This window comes from Cydia pomonella, chromosome 2 (genome assembly GCF_033807575.1).
Source record: "Cydia pomonella isolate Wapato2018A chromosome 2, ilCydPomo1, whole genome shotgun sequence".
Taxonomy (NCBI): Eukaryota; Metazoa; Arthropoda; class Insecta; order Lepidoptera; family Tortricidae; genus Cydia; species Cydia pomonella.
This window is the reverse complement of record NC_084704.1, coordinates 34,815,240-34,840,466: the sequence shown is the minus strand read 5'-3', so window position 1 is coordinate 34,840,466 and position 25,227 is coordinate 34,815,240. Positions and strand designations below refer to the sequence as shown.

The window sequence follows — 25,227 nt, the reverse complement described above, 5'->3', positions numbered from 1 at the left end:
TTAATAATTTGCTAGTACGCAAAGCAGGTTTATTATTATTCCTAGACTATCTATCTATACGTAGTATATCTATCAGCATTCTGTAAAAACACAGATTATAGTTGGGAATATCATCCTGACCTTGTTAGGGCGCAATACAATTTGGTGCCATACTCTTCCCGTCAGAAAATAGCAGTCACATTGGTCGGTCGGTAGCCTTGTTCGAGTTCATACGTCTATTACTCTGTTTATCTATAGTCTAGTTACACTTGTTGAGCGAACAAATTGAGCCGTTATTTAAACAATTAAATGCGAGCACCCTGCTGTCCCACTCTAACATGTACTGTTTAGTTGAGCGGGCGGCTTATATCGCGTGCTGTGACACCGTGCGCGCGCAGCCGCGACAGCAGCGACTGGTGTAGGGAAGCACATGCTGTCCCACTCTAACATATGAGGTTTAGTTGAGCGGGCAGCTTGTCTCGCGAGCTGTGACGCCGTGCACGCGCAGCCGCGACAGCAGCGACTTGTAGACGGCCAGTGCGAAGGGAAGCACATGCTGTCCCGGTCTAACATATGAGATTTAGTTGAGCGGGCGACTTGTCTCGCGAGCTGTGACGCCGTGCGCGCGCAGCCGCGACAGCAATGACTTGTAAACTACTGGTGCGAAGGGAAGTACAACTCCTCGCTCTTGAATTTCACCTGCAACCGACGCATAAATGAAATAAATACATAAATATTATAAGTGCGTTACGGGAAGCATTTGGCCGTATTTGACTTTCCGCCGGTGCGGCAGCTACCTACGCTTGTCTTACCCCCGGTGCGGCGGTGGTTTTTTTATGTTCCCGTGTGAGTAAGACAAATATGATTATACTCCCGATTTGTTTGGTGCGGCACGGGTACTATTTGTCCGTACCCCATCACCCCGTACGGCACTTAAAGGCGGGTACATAGCCCTCAGATTGGTCATAGTGCTGAGCATTGTTCACGTTTCCGCTTGGATACGACATTTTATTAATGCGCCAATACTTACTCTAACAGTGCGGCCCCTGTTTAAATTATATGAAAATGTAAAATATTTGTTTTGATTACGTACAGACACGATAACATTTTTGAATTTGAATATTTTGTCGATTACAAAAGTCGTTATCAATTCTTTAGTAGCCCATCACTAGTGTTATATACGGCATGTACGGCAAGGGAAGTATATTCCCGTAAAATTAAGGTTTGTGAAAAATGATCTTTTAGAGTTTTATGCAGATCCACGGGCGACGGCAGCTGTATATATATATACAAGGATATAGTCTATTGATCAGAATGTTTTTGTTTCAATTTGATTATATTCCAGGTCTATAGGGGCCTATAAAGTCAGGACATGGTACGGGAAAATGTAGGTCGTGCCGCAAATCTGGCTTTCTCTATACGGGAAGTATATGACTCGTAAAGCACTGGCAGTAAGTTTGGGTTTACCGCTGCCGCACCCAATGTGTTAAGCCTCTACAAACTCACCGTCGAGGATCATCTTGGCAGCGATGGCAGTGGGCAGCCCCACGGTGCGCGCCATGGCCGTGTCCCCGGCCGGCTCGCCGCGCACCGTCATGGTGACCTCGCGCCGCTCCTTGCGCCCGTCCCGCCACGTCACGCCAACTTCATGCCGAAGCACCACGAAGTCTGTCTCGTCGGCACCTGACAATTTAAACAAAAACATTAAATCCCGTCTATCTCTTCATCCCCCAAACATACAGCTCAAACTATCTCCTGAAATGCAACTACTTATTCCACAATTTCGGCCCGACTTGAAGAATGAGAAACGATAACGATAAGTTCTGGTTTAGATAAGTTCTCATTTAGATATCGTTTGTGTGTCGTATAGACAGAAGCAGCTCAATTCGTGCAACCAATGTCACTTTGACTTTAGAAATATCGTAGAAAGGTCTTATTGGGATCACAACGGAATCGAAATAAACGTCAACTTTGAGATGTCGTTTAGCTATCGATATTTTAAAGATCTTTCCAAGATCTTAAACGTGTCTTAATCATTCTTTGAATCGGGCCGTTTTTTTCATTTGTGAACTAAACAGCTTCGAGTCATACTATCCGATTTTGTTTATACTTATAAATACATATAATTTAAATCCGCATCTTCCGAAGACGGATGATTCTAAAACCTAGTCCGCAACAAAGCACCCCACAACCACATGGTTCTTTCTTCACATGAAAAAAGATCTGTATAAATTATACGAGATACTCTATACTATAATTACCCAAGCGTGAACTTCATCCTAACCATTTTATTACCACTTTCTTGGTCCATATTGTCGCGTTTTCTTGCCTATTTCATACCAATGTTAAGTGATCTGCCAATAAACAGTTCCAATGTTGGCCGAACGTTAATTGCAATTGACCAAACCATTACACATTGAGCGAACCAAACAATTACAAATTTGTAATGTTTAATTGCATTAACATTTCGGCCAACACTGGCGTATACCCTACACGGATACATATGGTTTCCATAATAACCACCCCATTGCCACTTCTTATTTTATACCTTACCTAATTTTAATTTATTAGTCAAGTAATGGCTGACAGTGTCGAGCGGTGTGTTCCTCTTGACCACGACACTGTCCTCGAGCAGCCCCAGCGACTCCAGCCCGGCCGCGCCGGCGCCGCCGATGCGCTCCGTCAGGCGCGTCTTCAGGTTCTCGTAGAAGATGGACGAGTCGGTGAGGCCTAGCAGCTCGCAGGCGAATTGACGCTGGAAATTATCAAGATTGTTCAATACTTAGGTTTAGCGTCGAAACTTATACTTGTAGAAAGATAAAGGGATAACGTAGGATGTGTGAAAAGAGCATACCCAAGTAATTTCAGGTCCTTCAGGATGGAGGGAGGGATGAGGGTTCGGGTCCACCAGCCCGAACAGCTGCATGGCGATCATAGTTTCAGCGAAACCTGGAAAGTATTGTAAGTTAAAACTTGATCAAATACGGACGGATTTTGTTTGGCTGACGACCTTTAACATGTCCAACATGTCCTGGGCATGCCTCATAGAGTTTCATATTATGTATTTATTTACCTATTTCTGGGAGGGTGGAAACGCTAATAATAACACTGTTACTTATTCTAAAATAATGTTCCCATCCTACAAAAGATAGTCAGGTACATAAATAAATATTATAGGACAATTGTCCTCATATTGACATACTCCCACAGAAAAAAGAAAAAATAAATTGGAAATAAGGTTTGGTAAAAAAAGACCTTGTTGGTACAAGCTTTGATCGCTGACTGTACCTTCCTTTAGACAAGCATCTAATACTCATCGAGACAATTCTAACAACACCACACAATTAGTTTACATTGTTTTATCACAGAGTTGACCAACCTCCTGTCTCCATCATCAGATCAGCCCCATGTCATCATAATATTGCATCCGATTTACATATGTATGCAAAATTTCAGTTCAATCGGGAAGTTGGTCAAGTTTAGCTTCCAAGATTTGATCCACCCACACTAACATACATACATACTAACAGGGCAAGTTAAATAAAAGCTTGTATAAAAGAGAAATATTACAAGTTTTACATAACAAGTAATTGCACTACGGTAATCACTGGGTAATCAGCATTTAATAACTCCGTAACTCTATACCAGATGGCGTCTCTGAAGATGGTGTGAGCGTCCTCTATTCCGTACAGCCTGGCGTACTCCGTGCTGTCATGATTCGGGAAGCTCTCAAAAGCGAAGCCGGGTAACACCAGTAAAGTTACTGGTACTACTACTAGACATTGGAATTTACCTCTGTACCGGATGGTGCCACGGAAGATTATGTGCGCTTACTCTATTCCGTACAGCTTGGTATAATGTCGTCATAGAAGCGTCCGCACACGCTACTGATATAATTTTAGATGTCGTGTCGCTTGGCGAACTGCTGGTTCGGAGCCCTCGGAATTAGCAATAAGGGTAACTCGCGCTACTGACATCAGTAACCGCATTTACCTTTATACTGGATGGTGCCTCTGAAGATGGTGTGTGCGTCCTCAATTCCGAAGGTACAGCTTCCTATAATGTTGTGGCAGAAACGTCCACACACGCTAGCGCTACTGACATCAGTATCCGTATTTACCTCTGTACCGGATGGTGCCACGAAAGATCGTGTGCGCGTCCTCTATTCTATACAGCTTGGCGTACTGGGTGCTGTCGCGGTTCGGGAAGCCCTCGAAAACGAAGAAGGCAGGAAGTCCAGTTCGCGAGCTACTGATATCAGTATCCGTATTTACCTCTGTACCGGATGGTGCCACGGAAAATCGTGTGCGCGTCCTCTATTCCGTACAGCTTGGCGTACTGTGTGCTGTCGCGGTTGGGGAAGCCCTCGAAGGCGAAGCCGGGTAGGAAGTCTAATTCACGAGCTACGGACATCAGCTCGCCGCCGCTGAGGACCTCCACTATCTAACAATTTACATTAAATGAGCATAAATGACCATATTTATTTAAAGTAATATTTATGGGAATGCATTTCAATGCATTCGCATAATTGACCGTTGATAGATGTCAAATTGTATTAAAGTTCGAATCCACAAAAGTTAAGTTTATATTTGCCACTACGTACACAGCCTAGACGATTAATAAGTAAATAAAATACTACTACGCCGTAGCATCCATAGCGTAACTTTACATATGATTGGCTTTCGAAATTGGAAGGAATATAAAATCCGTGATTTCCCGTAGGCTTTTATAATTATAAGACAATGAATCGGTCAAACGTTTAAATAAGTTATCCAAGTATCGCTTACCTGTCCTCTGCTTAGATATTTAGCTCCGGATATTGTGTTGAGCAGCACTCCTCGTGGGTTCCACGAAAACTTGTACCTCAGCGCGTTGTCACTGAACTCAGGCGCCGGCAGACCTACATATAAATTTAATTTTAAGATTTTTAAGAGTTTTATTAAACTGGATTTAAATTTCATATAAATCATACATAGAATGAAGTAAATTTTGCAATGTCGCCGACAGCATCGTTTTTTGGGACCATGAAATATCGGATATACTTAATGCATAAAATCTATGTTAAAATTTTGAGATCAAAAGCGTGATATTCAAACGAATTTTCTTCGTCATCAGCGTCCTACAGCAACACCTACCTCCACAGTAAGAGACGAAGGAGTCTACTCTTCCGCCATGGTTCTGCACGTCGTGGATGCACTCAAGGGCTAGAAGATGGTCTATGCCAGGATCTAGCCCAACTTCGTTGAGGATCGTCACTCCGGCCTCCTTAGCTCTGTAACATAGATACCACGTTAAAGGTCGGTTCGGTTATTTAAGGTACTGATTGTGATTAATCTGAACGAATCTGCGCAAGATTGAATCCGAAAGGAAGTCCCAACCACTTATGCCAATTTGTAAACCTTTACTTGATAAGGAAATAAATATATATCTTTTTTTTTATTGAGGAATACTTAACCAAGAAATTGTGAGATGTAATTGACGATTTTGTGGTGATAGTATGATAAACTATTTTATTTATTTTATTATTTTATTTTATTTTATTCGGAAAACCAACAGCTTAAGTAAACTAAAACTAGGTTAACATAAATATGTATCAGGGAAGCCAATTACAGGTTTCCACAGACAGGATACAAAGGTAGTCATATTACAGGTTAGCACAAAATTAAAGACTTTACAAACGCCAAAACATGCTATGAGAAAGGAAAGAAGTAATTTGTTTCTTATTTAAATCAATAAATTAAAATTAAACCTATGCTAATCTTCTGCAGGCAGGGGAGCAAAGAAACTAGATGCCATGAGGTTTTTAATTATAGCAGGTTTCATTAGATGTAAATCCAGTTGATCGTTGCTATGACACAGTTCATTCATTGACCTCGGAGCTCGGACAAAGTATGAATTTTGACGATAGTTGGTTTTGGTCGGTGGAAGTGACAAAGGTCGGTAGTGTCTAGAAGAAGCTCTGGGGATACGAAAACTAATATTCATAACCAGTTCCGGGCTATCAACAGATCCGTTTAAGATTTTAGTTAAGTAGACCAAGTCAGTGATTTTTCTTCTCAAATCTAGGGGAAGAAAATGGTGTTTTTGTAAGGAATTTTAAAAACTTTCTTTGAATGGACTCAATTCGTTTAATGTAGATGTCGTAACAAGGATTCCACACAACGGATACATATTCGAGGATAGATCGCACAAACGAGCAGTATAATACTTTTATAGGCTTTACTTTTTTAAATTTTGATGTTGATCTCATGATAAAGCCTAGAGACCTGGAGGCTTTCTGTACTATTTTGTTTATATGGTTATCAAATAGAAGCTTGGGGTCTTGATAAAGACCTAAATCTCTGGTTGAATGTGAATTGGCGATGCTAGTCGAGTTAAGTGTGTAGTTGAACAAGATTGGGTTGGGTTTGCGAGTAAACGACATGGTATGACACTTTGCAACATTAAGGTCTAATCTGTTTTCGATACAGTATTTAGAAAATCTATTTAGGTAATCCTGTAATAACAAGCAGTCGTTAACATTCTTAACAGCTCTATATATTTTAGTGTCATCAGCATAAAGAAGAAAATGAGAGTGTTTAAAAATACAGTGGATATCGTTGATGAAAATGACAATGACAAGTATGGATTCTGACTATATGGATTCTGTCACTAGTCGAGTAGTTTTTGCATATATGGTATTTTTTATGATAGAGGAGGCAAACGAGCAGACGGATCGCCTGATGATAAGCAATTACCGTCGCCCATGGACATCAGAGGAGTTGTAAAGTGCATTGCCAGCGTCTAAGATGGGAGTACGCTCTTTTCTTGAAGACTTTCTGAAGGAATCCCGCAGACGACAGCTCATTCCACAGCTTAGCTACGCGACGATCTTGTGGTGATAAAGTATAAGGGTCTCACCGGCTGTGTAACTCCTGGACCTCAGGCCGCACATAAGACGCCGTGACCAGATGGGCCCCAGCATCAATAGCGGCTCTCGCAGCGGCCCCATGCAGCTCGTAAGGCAATAAAGACACCACGAGACGAGCGCGCGACACCATCGCGCGCAGCGAGGCTTCGTCGTCGGCTTGTAAGTACGCCGAGCGCACGCCGTACCGCTCCGCTAGCGCGTCCGCCTCCTCCTTTACTTGGGACGCTGAAATCAAAAGATTATTTTAACATGTATAATCGCAATAATGGAATCACACATCAATATATTAAAAATCCTAGATGGAAAAATGTAAGTGAAACGTAATGTAAGCTATCCTGTGCCTCTTTAGTTCAAGGGACTTTTCAAACACAGCCGTGTTAAGGATGTCTCACGCTAGACCGGCCCGGGCCCGGGCCGAGGCGTCCGACACGTCGTTTTCTCTGACGACTGATCGGTGATCAGGTGGTGCTTTCCATAGAAAACGAAGCGCCGGAAGCTCCGGCCCGGCCCCGGGCCGGTCTAGCGTGAGTCTTCGCGTGAAATTGAAGCTGGTACGCACTTTTATCACGCGCCTTGTTTGATACTATTTTATGTGAAATTTATGTCATGTGAAAAAGAGAGCAGAAATTTCATCATTCTCGATTTGACACTGGTTTTTCATTCGCGTCTAGCTACAATGAACTAGTCGATTGAAAAATTGGAAAACATTAGAATAGTCGTATAAAATCCAAATAAATGGGCAATAAAAACATACCAATAGTTACAGAGATGTTCTTCTCCTTAGCGAGGTACTCGACCACGGGGGCGGACACCAGCCCACTGCCCAGGATCACCACCGAGTTCTGCTGGTCGTCGCCTTCCACCTTGTGACGAGAGCGACTGTAACACAATTTGCAAATTAAAGTCAATTTGCGGAAGACCAGCAACCAGCATATAAAATTTGTGATTGTGAAGATCGGCATAGGGAAAGTACTCTTGTTAACCTACTTTGCTCAGATAGTCAAAAAGGAACAGCTTCGCTCTTTCTGTTCTATTGATCTTCTGTAGCTATTATTCAGTCACTATCAGGTATATCGGAACGGCCAAGGTATTCACAAATATCTCTTCTTCTCCACGTGCCATCTCCGTTCAGGAGGTCAGCGACCATATGTCTATTAGTCTCTCTATTTTCAGTCAGCGAATTAGTCTATCTATGCTCTTCACTTTCAACCAGTCTCTTATATTTAAGTCCATGATGTGCGCCTTTAACATGACCACGCCTTCCTTCAATTTTTAAAGTATACGTTCAGATATCTTTGAGGATATTAGCCGCTCCTATATGTCTGATATTCTGGAAACTTACTTGTTTGATGATCGCAATTCGTTGATATATTCGAAAGGCGGTGTCAGTTTGCCGTTGCTCGTGATTATAGCCTGTAAAACGTAGATTTTGTAGGAATATAACGAGTTGGTTACCCTTTTCAGTTTATTACAGAATATTTGAATAGCATCAACAAAGAAGAAAAGGAGGAAAAGCCACATCAACAAGGCTCGGAAAAACGCTTCATTTTGAAAACAGTAAACGTGATTTAGGACCTTTAGGACCCATTTATTAGTCCAAAATGTTCGTTTACAGTCTATTCTACGGACGCCATTGCGGCAAATTCAATAGTTGAAATTCGTTTAAGGAAGTCTCTGTTGTACGAAACAGGGTTATATTTTCAAAATGACGGGCATTTTTTCGAGCCTTGCACATCAAGACTGGCATATATGGCATGACGCGATGTAGCTAATAGCTATATTGTTGGTTTCCAATTACATTAGCACGGACACTATACTTCGTTCTTAGCGGCGATATCTCTTGTCCAAGGAGCACAAAATCTGCCCATATTTACTGATCTAGAGATAGAACGATATCATACTGAGTTTATGGATATTATGTCTTACTCCTTGAACCACGGGTGAGAAGTCATGTTCCTCCAAGGGCCGCGAAGCATCAGACTTCATGATGTCCTCAGCATAGGGGAAGAGCAAATCTCCGAAAAAGTCCGTAGACTCGCGCGGCAGCTGCGTCGGCATGTTGTCGATGGAGCACACCAGGACGCCGGGGCCCTTGAAACTAAAATATGATATGGTATTATAAATTATAGGAAGAAAATGTGGTTCTTCTCTATTCTAACTTTTGGTCCTTCGAGCCGGACATAAATCAGCCAAATATTCACACAGACTTTAAAAAATTCAGGATGGTTAAATGACAACAAAAAACATTAATAATCTGAATATTGCTATGAATTAGAGCAATTTCAATTGTAGACAGAGCGCTGAAAGTGTCCAAGCTTGTAGTATGATGATTGGCCAAATAGCGGTAGCAGACGACACCCAAAGTGGAGAAAAGAGGTTAAAATTAACAAACCTTTTAGTGTCCTTATTTCTATCGGCGTCGTAAAGACAGAAGGGCGTGTCGATGGTGGTGCACTCGTTCATGAATTCAATGGAGCCGCCTGGATCTGCTGAGATGTCGCAAATTGCCAGCATTCTGGGAAAGATATAAGAAGGAGAATTATGTACACGGAAGAAAATCAGGTGAGATCGTGGTCAAACGCTTGCCTATCGTTATAAAAAAAAAAAAAAAGAAAAATGATAGACGATCCTCGTTGTTTCTGGTTACATAACGCCTTACTACGCCCACTTATCTCAATTTATAATAGTGTTTCCCATCGTGATTTTGACAGTCTAAGATCACGGTGGTTGCAACTAAGGCGTATATTATCTATCTATTCGACTACAGTAAAGCTCAAAAGAAAGTCTCTGTTATGTATATACACGTGGTATATATGTGGGTAGGTTTGTCCACTATTACAAGAGAAACCGCGATCTCCAGCTTGGAATCACCACGACTTACCGCCACCAGAGCTGAATCTAGACCAGATCTAGCACCTTTAGTATTGCTGTTACATAGTACTGACCGGTGCGGTAGAGCGGGCGCGCCGATGCTTTTCGGCAGCCAGGGCGTGTTGGAGGGGATGAGGAGGTGCTTGGCGTCGGGGATGGTCAGCAGCTTGGGGCTGTCCACCGCCCAGTAGATGCAGTTCACCAGCACGGACGTGTAGGGTGCTATCTGTTGATAAAAACATGTTTTTTTCTGCATAAAATTGGGTTGGTCTCGGACTGTCTAGAACACAAAATGACTACAATTATTTAGACCTTTATTTATCTACGTATCGTCGATTTACCTTTACGTTAGCGATGTCGACGGAGCCCCGCTACCGCGGGGCTCCTATTTCTGTGCGGTTTGGCCTTCGGCCATTAAAATATAACTTAACTAACCTAACCTACCTATAAGCGGTAATTTTGTGTTCTAGACCGTTAGCGATGTAGACTAAAAGGGATATAGGCAAAATATTACACTAGTTATTTTGTGTTCTAGACGGTCCGAGACCAAAGCATAAAATTTGGTAGTGGTGGTGAGGATTTAAGCCCTATCTCCCATGATACCTTTAAAAGAGCTTAAGAGGTAATGAGAAGATATCTAGTTTGAATATGTAGAAAGTGTACATTAATATTCACGGAGAATAGTTTAGTAAGAGGCTCACTCCTTGGCAAGGCTCGGAAACCGGTTAAATTTCCAAACCGTTATCATGTACTCGGCGCAAAACCTTTTTTATTTCGGTTTCGCTCGAAAAACCGTTATTATATAACCGGTTTTTATGAGAACAGTTCTTGTCAAACTAACCGATTTAGAACAATAAAAACCGGTTTATTCCTATGTCGGTGTCTATGTTTACGTGGTACACCACCAGGTAAACCGGCCGTTGCGTCGGTTGTCGAATAAACCGGTTTTTTAGGTTAGAATAAAGTTCTTAAAACGTTCGCGTTCTTATAAAAGTTCGGAGTATAACCGAAATAAACCGGTAATTACCGGTATTTTAAAAACCGGTTCCGAGCCTTGCTCCTTGGATATGCTTAAATTGCTTAAGAGAGCAGAAAGGCAGAGTTTTGAGTAGGTCAGTGCTATGTATAAAGTCCCCAAATGGATAAAATGTGGCTATGTATTTAGCACTTGACGTTGAAAGTGAAATTAAGCCAATAGAATTAATCTAGCCCACTCCATGACCGATAACGCAGCCGATGTTATTCTGTCGTATTTGTTTACTGCGTTATCTTAAAGATAAACTGCAAGGGTAATGAGGCGCAATCTTGATGCACTGTAAGGGCGAATAATCAGCTGTTTACCTACCGTAAGCGCTTGCCTATTGAAAATAAAGTTGTACTTGTTCTGGCAGTCAAATAAAATGAATGATTTTGTAGATTGCACAAAGTAGATTATTGAAATAGACTTTAATCGACCGGAAAATGGACCGTGATTACTTTTTATATTGTTTTCAGCTCCCGATATCCCGGTCGATTTAAGTCTTGCGAAACCGTGAATCATTTAAAACTGTTAATTAAAATAGATCAGCACCGTAAAAAATTGTTTTTGAATGCGAGTCAAAGAATTTGTAGGATCCTAAAGGTAACCTATTTTGTAATCTAATTACAATGTAGAGAGGGAAATATATTGTACGACTGTGACTCCATGTTTAACCTTTTGCGCGAAGGTAGAGATGTATCGCTCAGGGTGTTCTTCATACTCCTGCGCGTCGTAACCGCCGCCATTCTTCCTCTCCAAGTGGTGCCGCCGGCGCACCTCGCACCCGTAGATCTTGTTTGGACCTGTACTCATAAACATGTAGAAAAGTGTTTTTTTTAAATCTGCAGATAGTAAATGTAGGAAAGTTTCTCTTGCGCAAATGAAAAAGTACCAAATACGAGTAAGGTAAGCCTATTATTGGCTTATAATAGGTTCTTTTAAGTGTAGTTATTGGCCTCTATTTTTGGAAAATAACCAGTCCATGCTGCCTCAAAACAAGCTTTATTCAGCAGCAATCGTTAGAGCGTAGTCAACAATAGTATAGTTTTCCTAAATACGAGTTTAAAAAGCTAATACCTATACTGAAGAACAACTTACTTCCATGTTCCGCTACTTTTCTGAGCATTTCCGGTGGAACGTATTCGTGGGGTAACTCTGAGAATATTTCTTGACTTCCCTGAAATCATATAAATTACAGTTCTAATATATTAATTATAGTTTACTTATCGATTGATTAATGAATTAGGTAGGAGACGATACTAAATTATACCCCAAGATTTCCCCATCTTTCTCTTTCCTCAACAATAAGTGCCCACATATCAGATAGTTTAAAGGACATCTTCATTTAGCTTTGGACCCAGCAACCCGAACGATCATTCACCTGGAGTGGTATATCCTCTGAGGGTTCAATGTTCTCATATTAGTACAAATTACCTCCAATGAGATGTAAATCTCAATTAAATTAAACAGAGTTGTTTTTGTTTTGTTTCGTTCGCTTTTAAAACAAAACAAATTCGACTCTATTTTCTAATACCATTGATTCAAATTCAATTGACAACATTTCAAATTTTTTTTCTCGAAAACCATTTCGAGAGGGGCTCTGTAGATTACAAAAAATAAATTTTATATATTTTTTACGAATTTTTGTATTCAAAATCTCTAAAAATAGTTAAAACGGAAATTGACGTCACCCAGCTTTTTCAGTTCTGCCACTACAAGCAAAAAAATGACTTCCGATTGGGTTGACATTGTCATTGTCATTGAAAACGGGATGAAAACCATCGTTTGACTTGAGTTTTGACGTTTGTGACACTTGTTAATTTGTGATTTTATTTTTAACGTTTGAGGTTATGTCACTCGCACTGTTGTCTATGCTCAAACGTAAATTAATTCAACGTTTTTTCCAGTGTATGAAACAAATCCGTGACGTCACGATTCTCACAAATGACGTTTGTTACATACGCCCTTTTGTTTCAAGTAACAATATAAATAGATTTTATGACCAAAATACAGGACTTACGCAAAATAAAAAAAAATACGGGTGCCTTAAATTAGTGCGTTATTTCGATGTAGACAATAAAATGTAGCACTTAAAAATATGAAATTCTGTCAATTGCCAACTTTCCTTATATGGTGGGTCGCTAGAGGATATTACCTATCCCGGAGTATCCGTCATACCTCATACATACCTGGGACACGTTTCCTGAGCCAGTAAACACGAACGTCAGCGGTCCCAGTGATTTAGGCATCATGCCGAGCGCCACCTCGTACCCGGCGTCTCTGATGGCTTGTCGCGCCATGCTTGAGTTGCGGTAGTTGTGAGCTGGTCCGATGTGCTGGAACACACAGGATGTATACATCTCTTTCTAATCAAACGGACCTTAAAAAATTTAAACAAAATATTTTTTTTTTATTACGAAAAGGTAAGCATTTGACCACAATCTCACCTGATGGAAAGTGCCGATGCAGTCTAGGATGGAACATGCTTACCTAAAAGATGTCTCTTCACTCTCGATTTAAAAAGGTCCAAGTTATAGTGGACTGGGAATAGATTTGCAGGAAGTGAATTCCACTCCTTAGCCGTTCGCATGAGAAAGCTGGATGCGTAGCGTTTAGTGCGAATGTTGTCATTGGCTGATTTGTCGCAGGATATGGAATACCAGCTCAGCCAATGACATAATTCCACAAACAAAAAGTGGTATTTCATTGGTGAAATGACTGAGTCACCTAGTTCGGTAAGTTTACATTAAAATAATAGCACGCTAATGGAATACACAATGGAAGCAAGTGTGGATGGGGCGGGAGTTCTAAAGACTAAACAGTTCTCAGCCAGCAGAATAACCCTGATAGCTATAGCAAACAATTACAATGTCAACAGAATGCAGAACTAGTCAGCTCAAAGACTTACTCCTGCGTTAAATATGTCATTTAATTGCAGTCCGCTTCTGCTTTGTGCACTAGCATCAAGCACAACTCTGACCTTAGTGGTCGTTCTGTAATTGCGGACGATTGCGTGATGTGTAATTTGATAACCATCCCATCAAAACATAAATGTGAAATGAGAGCCAAGTTCAATATTAAGAATACGCGTTGTTGTTAACTTCGCCGTTAAAAATTGAGATCCATAGGGTTGCCAAGTTCTAATTCAATTGGGATGTAATTAAAGTTCAGGATTTGACTTTGCTAGTTTTTACGTATATTCGTTAGTTTTACTTATCTAAAGTAGAGTTCTATGTAGTTTTTTTTTAGTATAACGGTGTGGCTTTGAAGTGTGATAGCAACACTCTATTTATGAACTACTCGTAAAGTCGTCTCATTTTCTTTAGTGGGTCAATATAAACTGAAGGTAAAATTGTAGCGTGGCAACACTTATCACGACATCCGAGATTACCCAAGATACGTGTATCTAAGGGTATATTTTATTACCTATTTATCGCCTTGATATGATAATGAATTGTATACATAATCAAAATCATGTCATTAGAAGATAGGTACTTAGGTAGGAACATATAAATAACGTCATATCAATAACGTAAAACTTCTACACAGATTCTTCAGGAAATTAGCCGAATAGTGAACATCCTCTCATTCGAAGTCTGTCAAAAATGGTCAAGTCCCCATGCTAACTTTTCTGTATGTGAAATGTTGCAGAGCAATTTTTCAAAGACGTTCCACCTCAAGGTGTAGTCGAGAACGTTCTACATACCATGAAGGGCGTGTGGTGTCCCAGCGCCAGCAGTCGCAGCCCGAGTCCATGTAATATGTTGATCATGCCCGCAACGCCCGCGTACTTTCCGAACGCTACCACCCGGTTGCCTGCATCGTCCATCAGCTTTTCGTAGTCTATTAGTCTGATGTTCTGAAAAAAATCACTTTGTTATAAGTATGTCCTAGCTACCGTCTAATCAGGTTAGGTTAGGGAGGTTAGAAATAAGTTTAGATGTTCAGATAGGCACAGGAACGAAGAAAAAAGAGAAAGAATACCGCAAGCTCCTGTCAAAGCGCTACTACACACTAGCGTCTCCCTAGTGTCGGCGTCTAGTCAAATCTATGGCTGCTGCTCATTGCAACGTTGGCGCAACTGCGCAGCGATGCGATTTTCCATAGCGGACTAGATGCCGACGCTCAAAACACGCTAGTGTGCGGTGGTTCTTAGGCTGCAATTCTACTGAGACAGAGATGAGAGGAATCAATCAATAGTATTGGATGCAATCCACATCTATTCTCCGCTCCGCCGAATGCTATTGGTATATTGGATTGGGCAAATTTTGTTGTAATAGGGTTGTTTCCAATTTTTTGAAACGCTTGTATTACGTTCTATATTAACTAAAAGTTGCCCTAAAATTCAACTTTTATACTTAAAACGGCTTTAAATATGTTAAATTAAGAAAATATATTTTGACAAATATCAAATATCAAACATTTATTCAGCAAATAGGCCACAGGGGCACTTTTACATGTCCATTTTTACAAACAATAAATTAAAAAAAAAAACAATTACAAATATCGAATCTATGAAATAATAAATACTTTATTAGAGATGTATACTGTCTCTAAATGTCAAATTACACAAAAAAAAACTATGATAAAAAAATAAAACCATAAAATACTAAAATTCTTTAGAGATGAAATATAAAAAATATATTAAATTATCCTTAGAGATGTAGAGGGTCGCCAAGGCTTGAATTCTTATATAAATAATTAAAAGACAAAAAAAATAAAACAGACAAGAACCGAATGAAGTGTCTCACGTTAATGTCACTCAAAAGTAAAGTTACATACTTTAACATAACCTGTACCCCGTGTAAGCTTAAACAGACCGGTCTCCACAAACAGCACCCGTTCACGAGTATAACGTGTATCTCAGCCATCGCCTCCCTCAACCTTCATTCGGGAAAGTGCAGGGACAGATGCTTTCGCGCCCAAAACGCTCTTTGAAAATTGTGTGACGTCACAGTTTACGGTTTGACACATAACTACATACACACGTAGAAGATACGAACTGTCAACTGACATTTAGTAGCATAGTGCAGAAAAACCTCTTAATTCCAGCCTTTTCCGTGTAAGAGTGTGACTAGGGTTTGATATATATTCCTAACGTCTGCATGACAAAATAGTTACCTTAGCCAAGATAGCGTCCAGCATGGGCATATTGGCCTCCTGTGCCTTGATGGTGTGTGAAAAGAAGCAGTAAGTCTTGTTCGGGATAAGGAGGTCTATAGGAGTCTGCTTCACGCCGAAGATGACGTTGGCTTCGCTGATGTCTTCTTGGATCACTGCGCCAGCGCTTATGTAAGACTAGAATAAGACAACTATTTAATTTTCTGGTGAGATCATTTTCAATAGAAGCTTAGACTACAGTCGCTATCAGATATATCGAGCGGCTAAGGTGTTCATAAATATTTGAACACGCCCTCTAATGCCATGGCAATAGAGGCGTGTTCAGATATTTGTGAGCACCTTCGCCGTTCCGATAAGAACCATTCAAATTATTGTACATAATTTGAATGGTTCTTATCAAGGGTGTAGCCAAAGTGCCAATCGTTTCCGCCATAGCGAACTAAACGATAATGTCTCTTTATCACTCTTCCATATAAGTGCGACACAGATACGATAGCGTTTCGTTCGCTACGGCGCAAACGATTGGCATCTTGGCTAGTTTTCTATATGTCACCATTAGGGTTTGCAACCTGTATCCGAAAATAATGTGAACATATATATCAGATCTGGATCCGGATCCACGAATCTTCCCTTAAATTTCAGATCTGTCGTGCAAACCCTAGTCACCATTTTCCAAGCATGTAGGATATATAGGGTAAGCGAGCCGATTAGGGGGGTTGAAGATTAGGGGGGGCAGCGAAGCGGTGCTGGCCACTCCTACACCGACTGACCATGTACCTGCATGGGGTAAGCGCGCCTATTCGAGGGCTGCACGATGACCTTGACTCCGTTCCGCACGAAGCGATTCACGTTTAATGGAGAAAACGGCGCCCTCCGCTCCCATACTGACTGGTCTTCGCGACGGATGGCTATCACTTTTCGGGACTGTAACAAAGGGGAAATTTAAGAAAACAATCGTAATGTAGGTAACATGTTGATTTTTATAACTAAATCTAGTTAAATAGATAGAAAATGAGGAATTTTTTCACAATTTGGTAACTGTAAAAACATATGGATATAATAACAAATAAAAGACCTCTTAAAAATTTATTGAAATGTAATGTTATTGTAATTGATTATTAAATATGTAATTTAATGTAATATAATGTAAATAGGTTTTAAAAATATTTTGCATGCCTACTAGTATAAGGTATTGACATTATCTGGACATAATATTATTGACTATACCATCTTATCTGTACATAATGTTAAGCAAATAAACACATTTCATTTCTGTAACTTTCAAAATATAAGCTTTATTAAACTTCCAAAAAGGAAAAAAAATCGTACCATTCGATTCCTTAAGTACCTATATATATATATATTTTTTTTTTTATTGTACACTAACTGTAACTATATATGTACATAAATGCAATATGGCACTGACAAAATCGCAATTCCTTGTTTTTGTGTAAAAAACCAGTGTTATCCGAATCAAACACGCCTAGTGATCCTGTGACTGTGTGCTCCGACAGACCAACAAGTGTGGTAACGTTGAAAGCGAACACAGCCGACGCGCATGAATGAGGGTAGACCGAGCGCGGTCTACAATGGGACTACACAACTTTGACACCCGCTATCTCCAGTTACCCGTGAACAAGACGCATGTAACTGCGTCGAAATAACGGGAGCTTGAACAATACAAAAGGTAATCACGGTCCATATCCTGGTCGATTTAAGTCTAGTGAAATTAACCTATTTGTTTGCATAAAGAAACGACTGAACTTTCTTTAATTTTTCGACGCGAGCACTCAAGCCTGAAGAAGGACTCCCGATGGGCCCGAAATATGTCACCAATAGCGACGAAAAATTTAAGTGAGTGTAACCTTGGTATCTAAATATTTCGGAATATGTCTCACGAAAGTTTAATTTCGATTAATATTAGATACGATCAAGGAATTTAATTTCGGTACCATTTCGTACCTTATCACAGAGACCATCAATCTGAAAGTCGCTAGGGACTCATTACATACTATAGGTTCTATAAATGTAACGTATTAGGTACGAAGATTTGCAAAATAATGATAAGGATACACGCCCGAAAGATAAGGTAATTGTCAACAAGGTTAAGGTGGGAATGGCCACACATTAGCTATTATCTCGTTTGATTTCCTTAATCGCCATTGACAACAAGATAAACGTGGTCGATTCATAATTACGATTACCAGTAAATCTACTGCAGAGTAAACAAAATGAACTTACAATACTCAACTCACATGTATTTTGAAAGATATTGAGTATAAATAAATAGGTTGTAAGCTTAGTAAAAATATTTTCACCAACTTTGATTTGATATACCTAATAAAGGTCAAACATACAAAACACAGTAGAGTGCCACCGATAGGTGGATTTACCCTAACCACCGTAACCTTATTTCTTTTATTAGGCACTTGGATATATATACTAACATATACACACACATACACGCACACGCACACACATACGCACGCACACGCACACACATACGCACGCACACGCACACACACGCACACACACACACACAGTTTAGGAAATTTGTATCACATTAGATTACAATTTACTCAAAGTTAAATGTATTAGTAAAATTAAATGTATTGATATTATAAATATCAAGATTGTTATATTTGTTCTTTTTACTCAGCAAAACTGCTTGTTGTTTATATTATTTGTTAATTCAATTCTACACGTGTTGTTATGGAAGAGCGGGGTCTTCTGTCACAGGTATTTTATACTTACTAGAAGACTCCAACCTTTACAATTGAACCCTGTATCATTAACAAATAAAACATTTTTTTTTTTTACAGAGGATTACTATAACTAGCTTAAATCTGAAACAGGCCCTTGAGGCATTGTACCAAGGACGCTGGCGGCGTTTCGTCGTTGTATCGCAATACTGATACATTGTGCGAGGAAGCCGCCAGCTATTCGGTCACCAGTTACGTCAACCAGACGTTTCGCGATTTCTGCAAAAAACTTGTGCACGCTGGGACCCCATGGACCTACTACTATATACTCTCTACCAAAGACTCTTATATTTATTGCGTTTCAAAATTTACTGCGCCCGCTTTTACATTAGTCCGTTGGAGGTGGGACGGTGCCAGTGAGTCTACGCAGGTAGCATCCCAAACTAACATCCGTCACAGGCTCTAAGGAACCAAGGATACCTCATCAGGCATCTTGCCATCATCCTTGATAATGCCAGTCGTCTCAAGAACATTGATGGTGGCGAGAGACCGACGGATTATGTCATTACTCATTATGCATGTCTTTAAAAACGACCTGTAAGGCTAAGATGGTCGGCTCTCTATCATTTGTCACCATACCTGTCCCGTTCTAACAAGGATGTAAGTGCGAAAGTGACGGGCATAATGACAAGTGATAAAAATGGAACCATGATGCCGCCGCTGTACTTTTTTGACAAGATAATCAGTTAATAATCCACCCACTATAGTGGCGCCACATGCACGAGGTGTTTATTATGTTTTTTTTTTTTCATTTATTTAACCTGGGAGTTTTAGCTTTACGCTAAGCCACCCCCGTAATCCAAAATATTACATGTATGAATCTATTTATATCTAAAAAAACTGCAAGGCTCATGAAAACCCTTAGGCTACTGGGATTACTGAGACAAACTAAAGACCCTGTAGGGTCTCCCCTCCCAAAGGGCTCTAAAATGGTGAACCCTTTTAACAGAAGGAGAACCTTCATAAATATACAAAACTATTTACATACGCTGTGTTTCTGCGTAACGTTTTTATTTATTTATTATTATTACATGAAATAAACTTGTAATCTAATACAGTTTCCTGCAAAACTGTTTGCACAGTTTGACTGCAGGCGCGAGTCTCTGTTATAAGTACTTACATTACAATCTTACATACATAATCAACGTAACATATTATTACTTAATTAAAACTAACACCATAAATATAACTCACTTCACTTGAGTGACATTTGCAGGCACAGGCATACAATTGTCACCCAAGTGTTTTCATTAGTTGCAGCTTTAGTGCTTTTTTAAATTTAATTTTATTGGGCTCAAGTCTGATATTGTGGTATGGTATTGAAACTGTGGAATGTCTTATATTATAGGTTGGTGGAGATCTGCTTCGATCTTCGCAACTGCGGGTTGTCCGTACGAGACGTCCACAAATGGCTTTCCGGAGGTTCTTCAGCCAGCCTTCAATCGCAACCGCCGTAGCGATTCGTTAGAGAAAATAAAATTGTTGTTTGACCTACTTAAATACGTGGTTTGTCTGTTTTAGGTGTTGAGCCGTGGAAAGACCAACGAACTAAAATAATTATTTTGGTCGCTTGCCTATATTCTGTCCCTCACGGGCGCACGCGGTATAGCACATCTACCTACACTGTGTTTTTTTTTATTTGTGTTAATTTTGAGGGTGCATTCCTGAGCTTAAATTAAGTAACTTTCTCAAAGACACCGATATTCTAATTAACTCCATTTCGGAGATAATCAATCATTAATTTTTATCTTATAAGGCCCTTACGAGCGTGTACACTTGCCTTAGGGCCTGTTTACTTATTGATTGGAGTTTAGTGCGAGTTCATACATTTGCTACTAAACGTATTGTATTATCTCGGACGATCGACGTTCGAAATGACATTGATATGTCACAGTTTTCAATTGTTTGGTTGAGTTAAATGTAATGCCCGTGTTACAACAACGCTATATGCAACATTTAGTTACTTTTTATAAAAATAAAAATAGTAAAAAAAAAAAACAAAAAAAAATTTTTTTTTTGAAAATTAACTATGCCATTTAGTTTCCTTAAACGTACTTACCGATACCCCGAAGTTAACGAAATTCAATAAAAACACGGTGTATACGATCCTATCATCTATGGTTGCGAGCGACTAAACATTATAGGTAAAAAACTTAAGTAAGTCACCTGTTGTATGTAGTTGTTGAATTTTGTTTGTGTGTGTCTTTTAAACATGTATTGTCTATTCGAACACGTCACAACTACATACCTACAACAGGTGACTTACTTAAATTTTTTACCTATACCTACTTTACTCTTTGCTTGACGATTTACCCCCTTATTCATAAACGTCTACTAAAGTTGACAAGCCTCTAATAATCCTTTGTCCCTTTCCGACGTATTGGTATGATGGAAAGGGACAAACGATTATTAGCGGCTAGTCAACTTTAGTAGACGTTTATGAATAAGGGGGTTAATATTTACGTCACTCATTGGCGTCTATTTCAAGTGTCATAAATCAAAACTAACTGTAAGAAATTTTGGCAATAAACGTGCAAAAAAAACTGAAACTTCATGGTACATTGCTCCATGTATTTAGGATGCGACGGGAAAGCCTAAATCTACCTAACTAAACATCTACTACTACTATAAAGTAGAGTGGGTATGTAGTTGCGAGGTATTTGCGACAAGTTGTTTATGAATTCTTATCTGTAATTTACTATTTTTTACATATATCTATCTGTTAACAATCAAATATCTAACATTTCCTAAAAAACATTAATGATTAACAACAGTCACATCCGATTATAATTAATTGTATATTTTGATAAGCCGTCTTCAGCTTACGCGGTTACAATATATATATTTAAGCCTTATGTTGTATTTCCTAGAGTACGAGTTACAGACTGTATGTTATTGTAGTGTACGACGTGTGACATTAAGCTAATTTTACGGTTTAACTCACGAGAGCCGGTCTAAGCACGCTCGCATTTTATCGCTTGTCACCATGCCTGACTCGTTCTAACAAGTACGTAAGAGCGAAAGGGATAAGCATAGTGACAGGTGATAAAAATGCAAGCATGCTGCCACCGGTCTTTAGGGCCCCGAAACCTGGCCGGTATCACCAGGCTGGGGTTGGGTAACGACCGGTAGCGAAGAGCTGGCCTTCACCAGCAGCACACACGTCCACATAAAGACGTGGGATGACCTCCCCACATCGGTGGGGAGCGACCTGCTACAGCCGTCGCAGCCTAACGGCGGACACGGCCACTCATACTCCCGATAGGGAGGTATCGAAGGATATCCAATCCAGTCCTGGTCTTTAGCTTAATGCAACTTAATGTTATTATGTCTCACGACAGGCACGATATAGTTTAAATTCGATTACGACATGTAAGTTGAGTTCGTGATGCAGTAGTGTGGCTGTGGAATTGATGTAGGTATAATGTGCGTAGACCTTTAAGCATCCTCAAGTAGGGCCTATATGTTAAGATAAGCTACCGAATATAGGCAACACTATAATTTTTTTTTTTAACTTGTTTTTTTTTTTTTTTTTTTTTTTTCTGATAAGTAGGTAAAATTTTAGCAGATGATTGTGATTTTGAAATTATCTGGTAACTTTAGATTAACAGCCTAATCATATTAACCAACTATTATCAAGCCGAAATATAGGAAGTACATTTATCTATTAATACACCTAGGTATACCTAAGCATTTTATTAAAACAATCTTTTCCTTGCCTTGAGTAACGATCGTTACTCAAGGCAAGGAAAAGATTGTTTTAATAAAACGAGGGATTCATCTAAATGGCCTAAACGATGTTTAAAAACCAACTTATTCTAAAAAACCGGGCAAGGGCGAGTCGGACTCGCGCACGAAGGGTTCCGTACCATTATTTATAAAAACGGCAAAAAAATTATGTTTGTTGTATCGGAGCCCCCCCTTTCATATTTATTTTATTCTGTTTTTAGTATTTGTTGTTATAGCGGCAACAGAAATACATCATCTGTGAAAATTTCAACTGTCTAGCTATCACGGTTCATGAGATACAGCCTGGTGACAGACGGAAGGACGGACAGCGAAGTCTCAGTAATAGGGTTCCGTTTGACCCTTTGGGTACGGAACCCTAAAAAGCACTTGCATTATTGAACTATTGCATTATTAAATTAGGAGGAGGAGGTATTGTATATGGTGCACTGAGGTGCCCTCAAACCAGATGACGATGAGATACTGTGTTAATAAATACATAAAATTGAAAGATGTAATTTATTTCGTACAGCCCAAACGTTCTAGTTAATATGTAGTTTATAACTAGGGCTAAAAAAGCTTTCGAAAAAATGTTTTCCTATCCCTAACGGAAATGAACCAACAAGGGGACGAATAGAAAACACCAAAGCAATTCACACGTCACCAGTTTCAAATACACCAAAACTGTTCACATTTCACCATTTTTAAATTAAATCACTTACTTTTGCTGTTGAATAATATGCCATCTGATGTATGCGCTTTGAGCGCAGCGCTGCCGATTTATGTAACATCTCCCTAATATAATTAATACTAAATTAGTAATATAATGCCAGAGATCAGATGTGCTTCATACGAAGCGCGTGGGTAAACTATTTGTGTATAATCTTATTTGGAGTAAGGAGCTCTTTAGTGGAGAATAACAATCGACTGACGTTATCACTTCGTGATAATGATAGCTCATTATATGTTTGATTCTCGGCCTGGAATCCGACCAATCATACGTCATTCTTAGCGGGTCTTGTAGCATCTATTTAGTTTCGGAACCAGAATTTTTCGGTGATCTCAACAGCTTGAACAAGCATCATTTGCTGCATGAAAGTAGTGGTCGAAATTAAACTCACAGTGTGTTGGGGTGAAAAGTGGTGTGCCACACTAGACCAAGTTATTTGCACTCATGAATTTGATTGAGTCTCTCGCTACGATCACGGTGTGAATTTTATCTAGTCCAGGTCTCTAAAGCAGTAACTACTTTCTATAATTACAATGTCCAAGACTACTTTAAACACACTTTCGATAGTAAGGATAAGCCAATGCCGAAAATGAGCTCACGGTAAAGTTAAATCTAACTCTTTCTATTTTCTTATATTTTCCTGTAGCCCTACGTGACACTCGGAGTTTCTAACACCCATATTCTACGGTAACCGCTTGAGACGTAGCGCAAGGTACGATCACCAGCTAGCCGACGCCCTGAGGGATCCATAGCCGGCTTCTCGATCATCAGCCACAAACAAGTTTTGGCTCGCACAAATTTATGATTAGGTATCTAAGGCGCAGTGTGGAGGGTGGTGGCGGTGGCGGCCCTCGAGCAAAATCGTTAAAGTTCGTTGATTTTTAGAGGGGCAATACACTCGTGCCTGTATTGCTAATAAAACTCGGCAGGCGTTTATTCAGACTGCTTTGATATTTTACGCCATCAACACTTCTCGGAAGCGTCACTTTGCCACATCCCAGTTTTTTGAGTTCCCTGTTCGGCACCGCCACGATAAGTCCTGGGGGCTTACCGCGAAAACCGAAATTCGCAAATTGCGGGGATCTCTCTTTTACTCTTACTAAGACGTAATTAGAGTGACAGAGAAAAATGCCCGCAATTGACGAACTTCGATTTTCCCGGTAGGAGCCCTGGACTTAAAGCGTGCACTACTTTTCCTGCCATGCGATAATTCACCCAACTTTATATTCTTTTTCGGATGCATCTGCACCAAATACAGGACGTGAAATGAAAATACACATTTATGCCTCGCTTTTTTATGTTAACCGTTATCAAAATTTGGTTGTAGTGCAATAAAAAGCAAGGAAATATATTTTTTCATTAAAACACAATCAAAAACTTGAAGAAATTGTAATAAAAACATTCATTACGATGTTATAAAAAATCCATAAAAATAGTGTATACGTATATTGTGTTTGGTGAGTCAACCCTTCCACTGAGACAATCTGCATATTTCGCGAAATTCGCTCAAATTGAATGTGTGGACAGACGCACCTGGCCACGTAGCCAACGTTACAATCGTTAACGCTCCGTAGCGTATCGTAGTCATTTCTCTCTATCACTCTTCTTTATTAGCGCGACTATGACAGTTGCGTTTCGTTCGCCACGGAGCGTGAACGATAGGCACGTTGGGCTACTAAGGACTAAGGAGAATCCCATACAAAGGCGAATGCTATAGCATACTTGTCACGGAAAGGGGGGCACAATATGACAGTATGCGTTCTCTGATAATATTATGCTGTGACATAGCGGATTGGTAAGGATATCAACGCAGAAATTTAAAACTAATAACGGATTGCATAGCTTTTGTGTATCACCAGGGGGCCTACCGCGAAAACCGAAATTCGCAAATTGTGGGGATCTTTCTCTTTTACTCTCATTAAAACGTAATTAGAGTGACAGAGAAAAATTCCCGCAATTGACGAATTTCGATTTTCCCGGTAGCCACCCAGGAGTACAGCGAAGGTATTATAAATATCGATACTGAAAAAGTGATAAAAATGTGTACACACTACCTTAATATATAGGCAATAAGATCGTGTACCTATACATATTTTTAGCACTTTGTCCG

General features: G+C 39.8%; 1 protein-coding gene across 1 annotated transcript; it reads right to left on the bottom strand.

The window, feature by feature from the left end:
* LOC133515566 (alpha-aminoadipic semialdehyde synthase, mitochondrial-like) lies at nucleotides 1–25,119 on the bottom strand. Its single transcript, XM_061848127.1, has 20 exons — nucleotides 23,110–25,119; nucleotides 16,677–16,823; nucleotides 15,900–16,076; nucleotides 14,485–14,637; nucleotides 12,968–13,114; nucleotides 11,877–11,955; nucleotides 11,454–11,581; nucleotides 9,835–9,986; nucleotides 9,282–9,404; nucleotides 8,816–8,987; nucleotides 8,232–8,302; nucleotides 7,644–7,768; nucleotides 6,880–7,114; nucleotides 5,115–5,251; nucleotides 4,767–4,879; nucleotides 4,254–4,422; nucleotides 2,834–2,928; nucleotides 2,533–2,734; nucleotides 1,486–1,662; nucleotides 1–678 (listed from the first exon to the last, which is right to left on the bottom strand). Exons 1-20 carry the CDS (start codon nucleotides 23,176–23,178, stop codon nucleotides 560–562), a joined length of 2,790 nt encoding a protein of 929 aa, XP_061704111.1. The 5' UTR covers nucleotides 23,179–25,119; the 3' UTR covers nucleotides 1–559.
* Nucleotides 25,120–25,227: the final 108 nt, after the last annotated feature.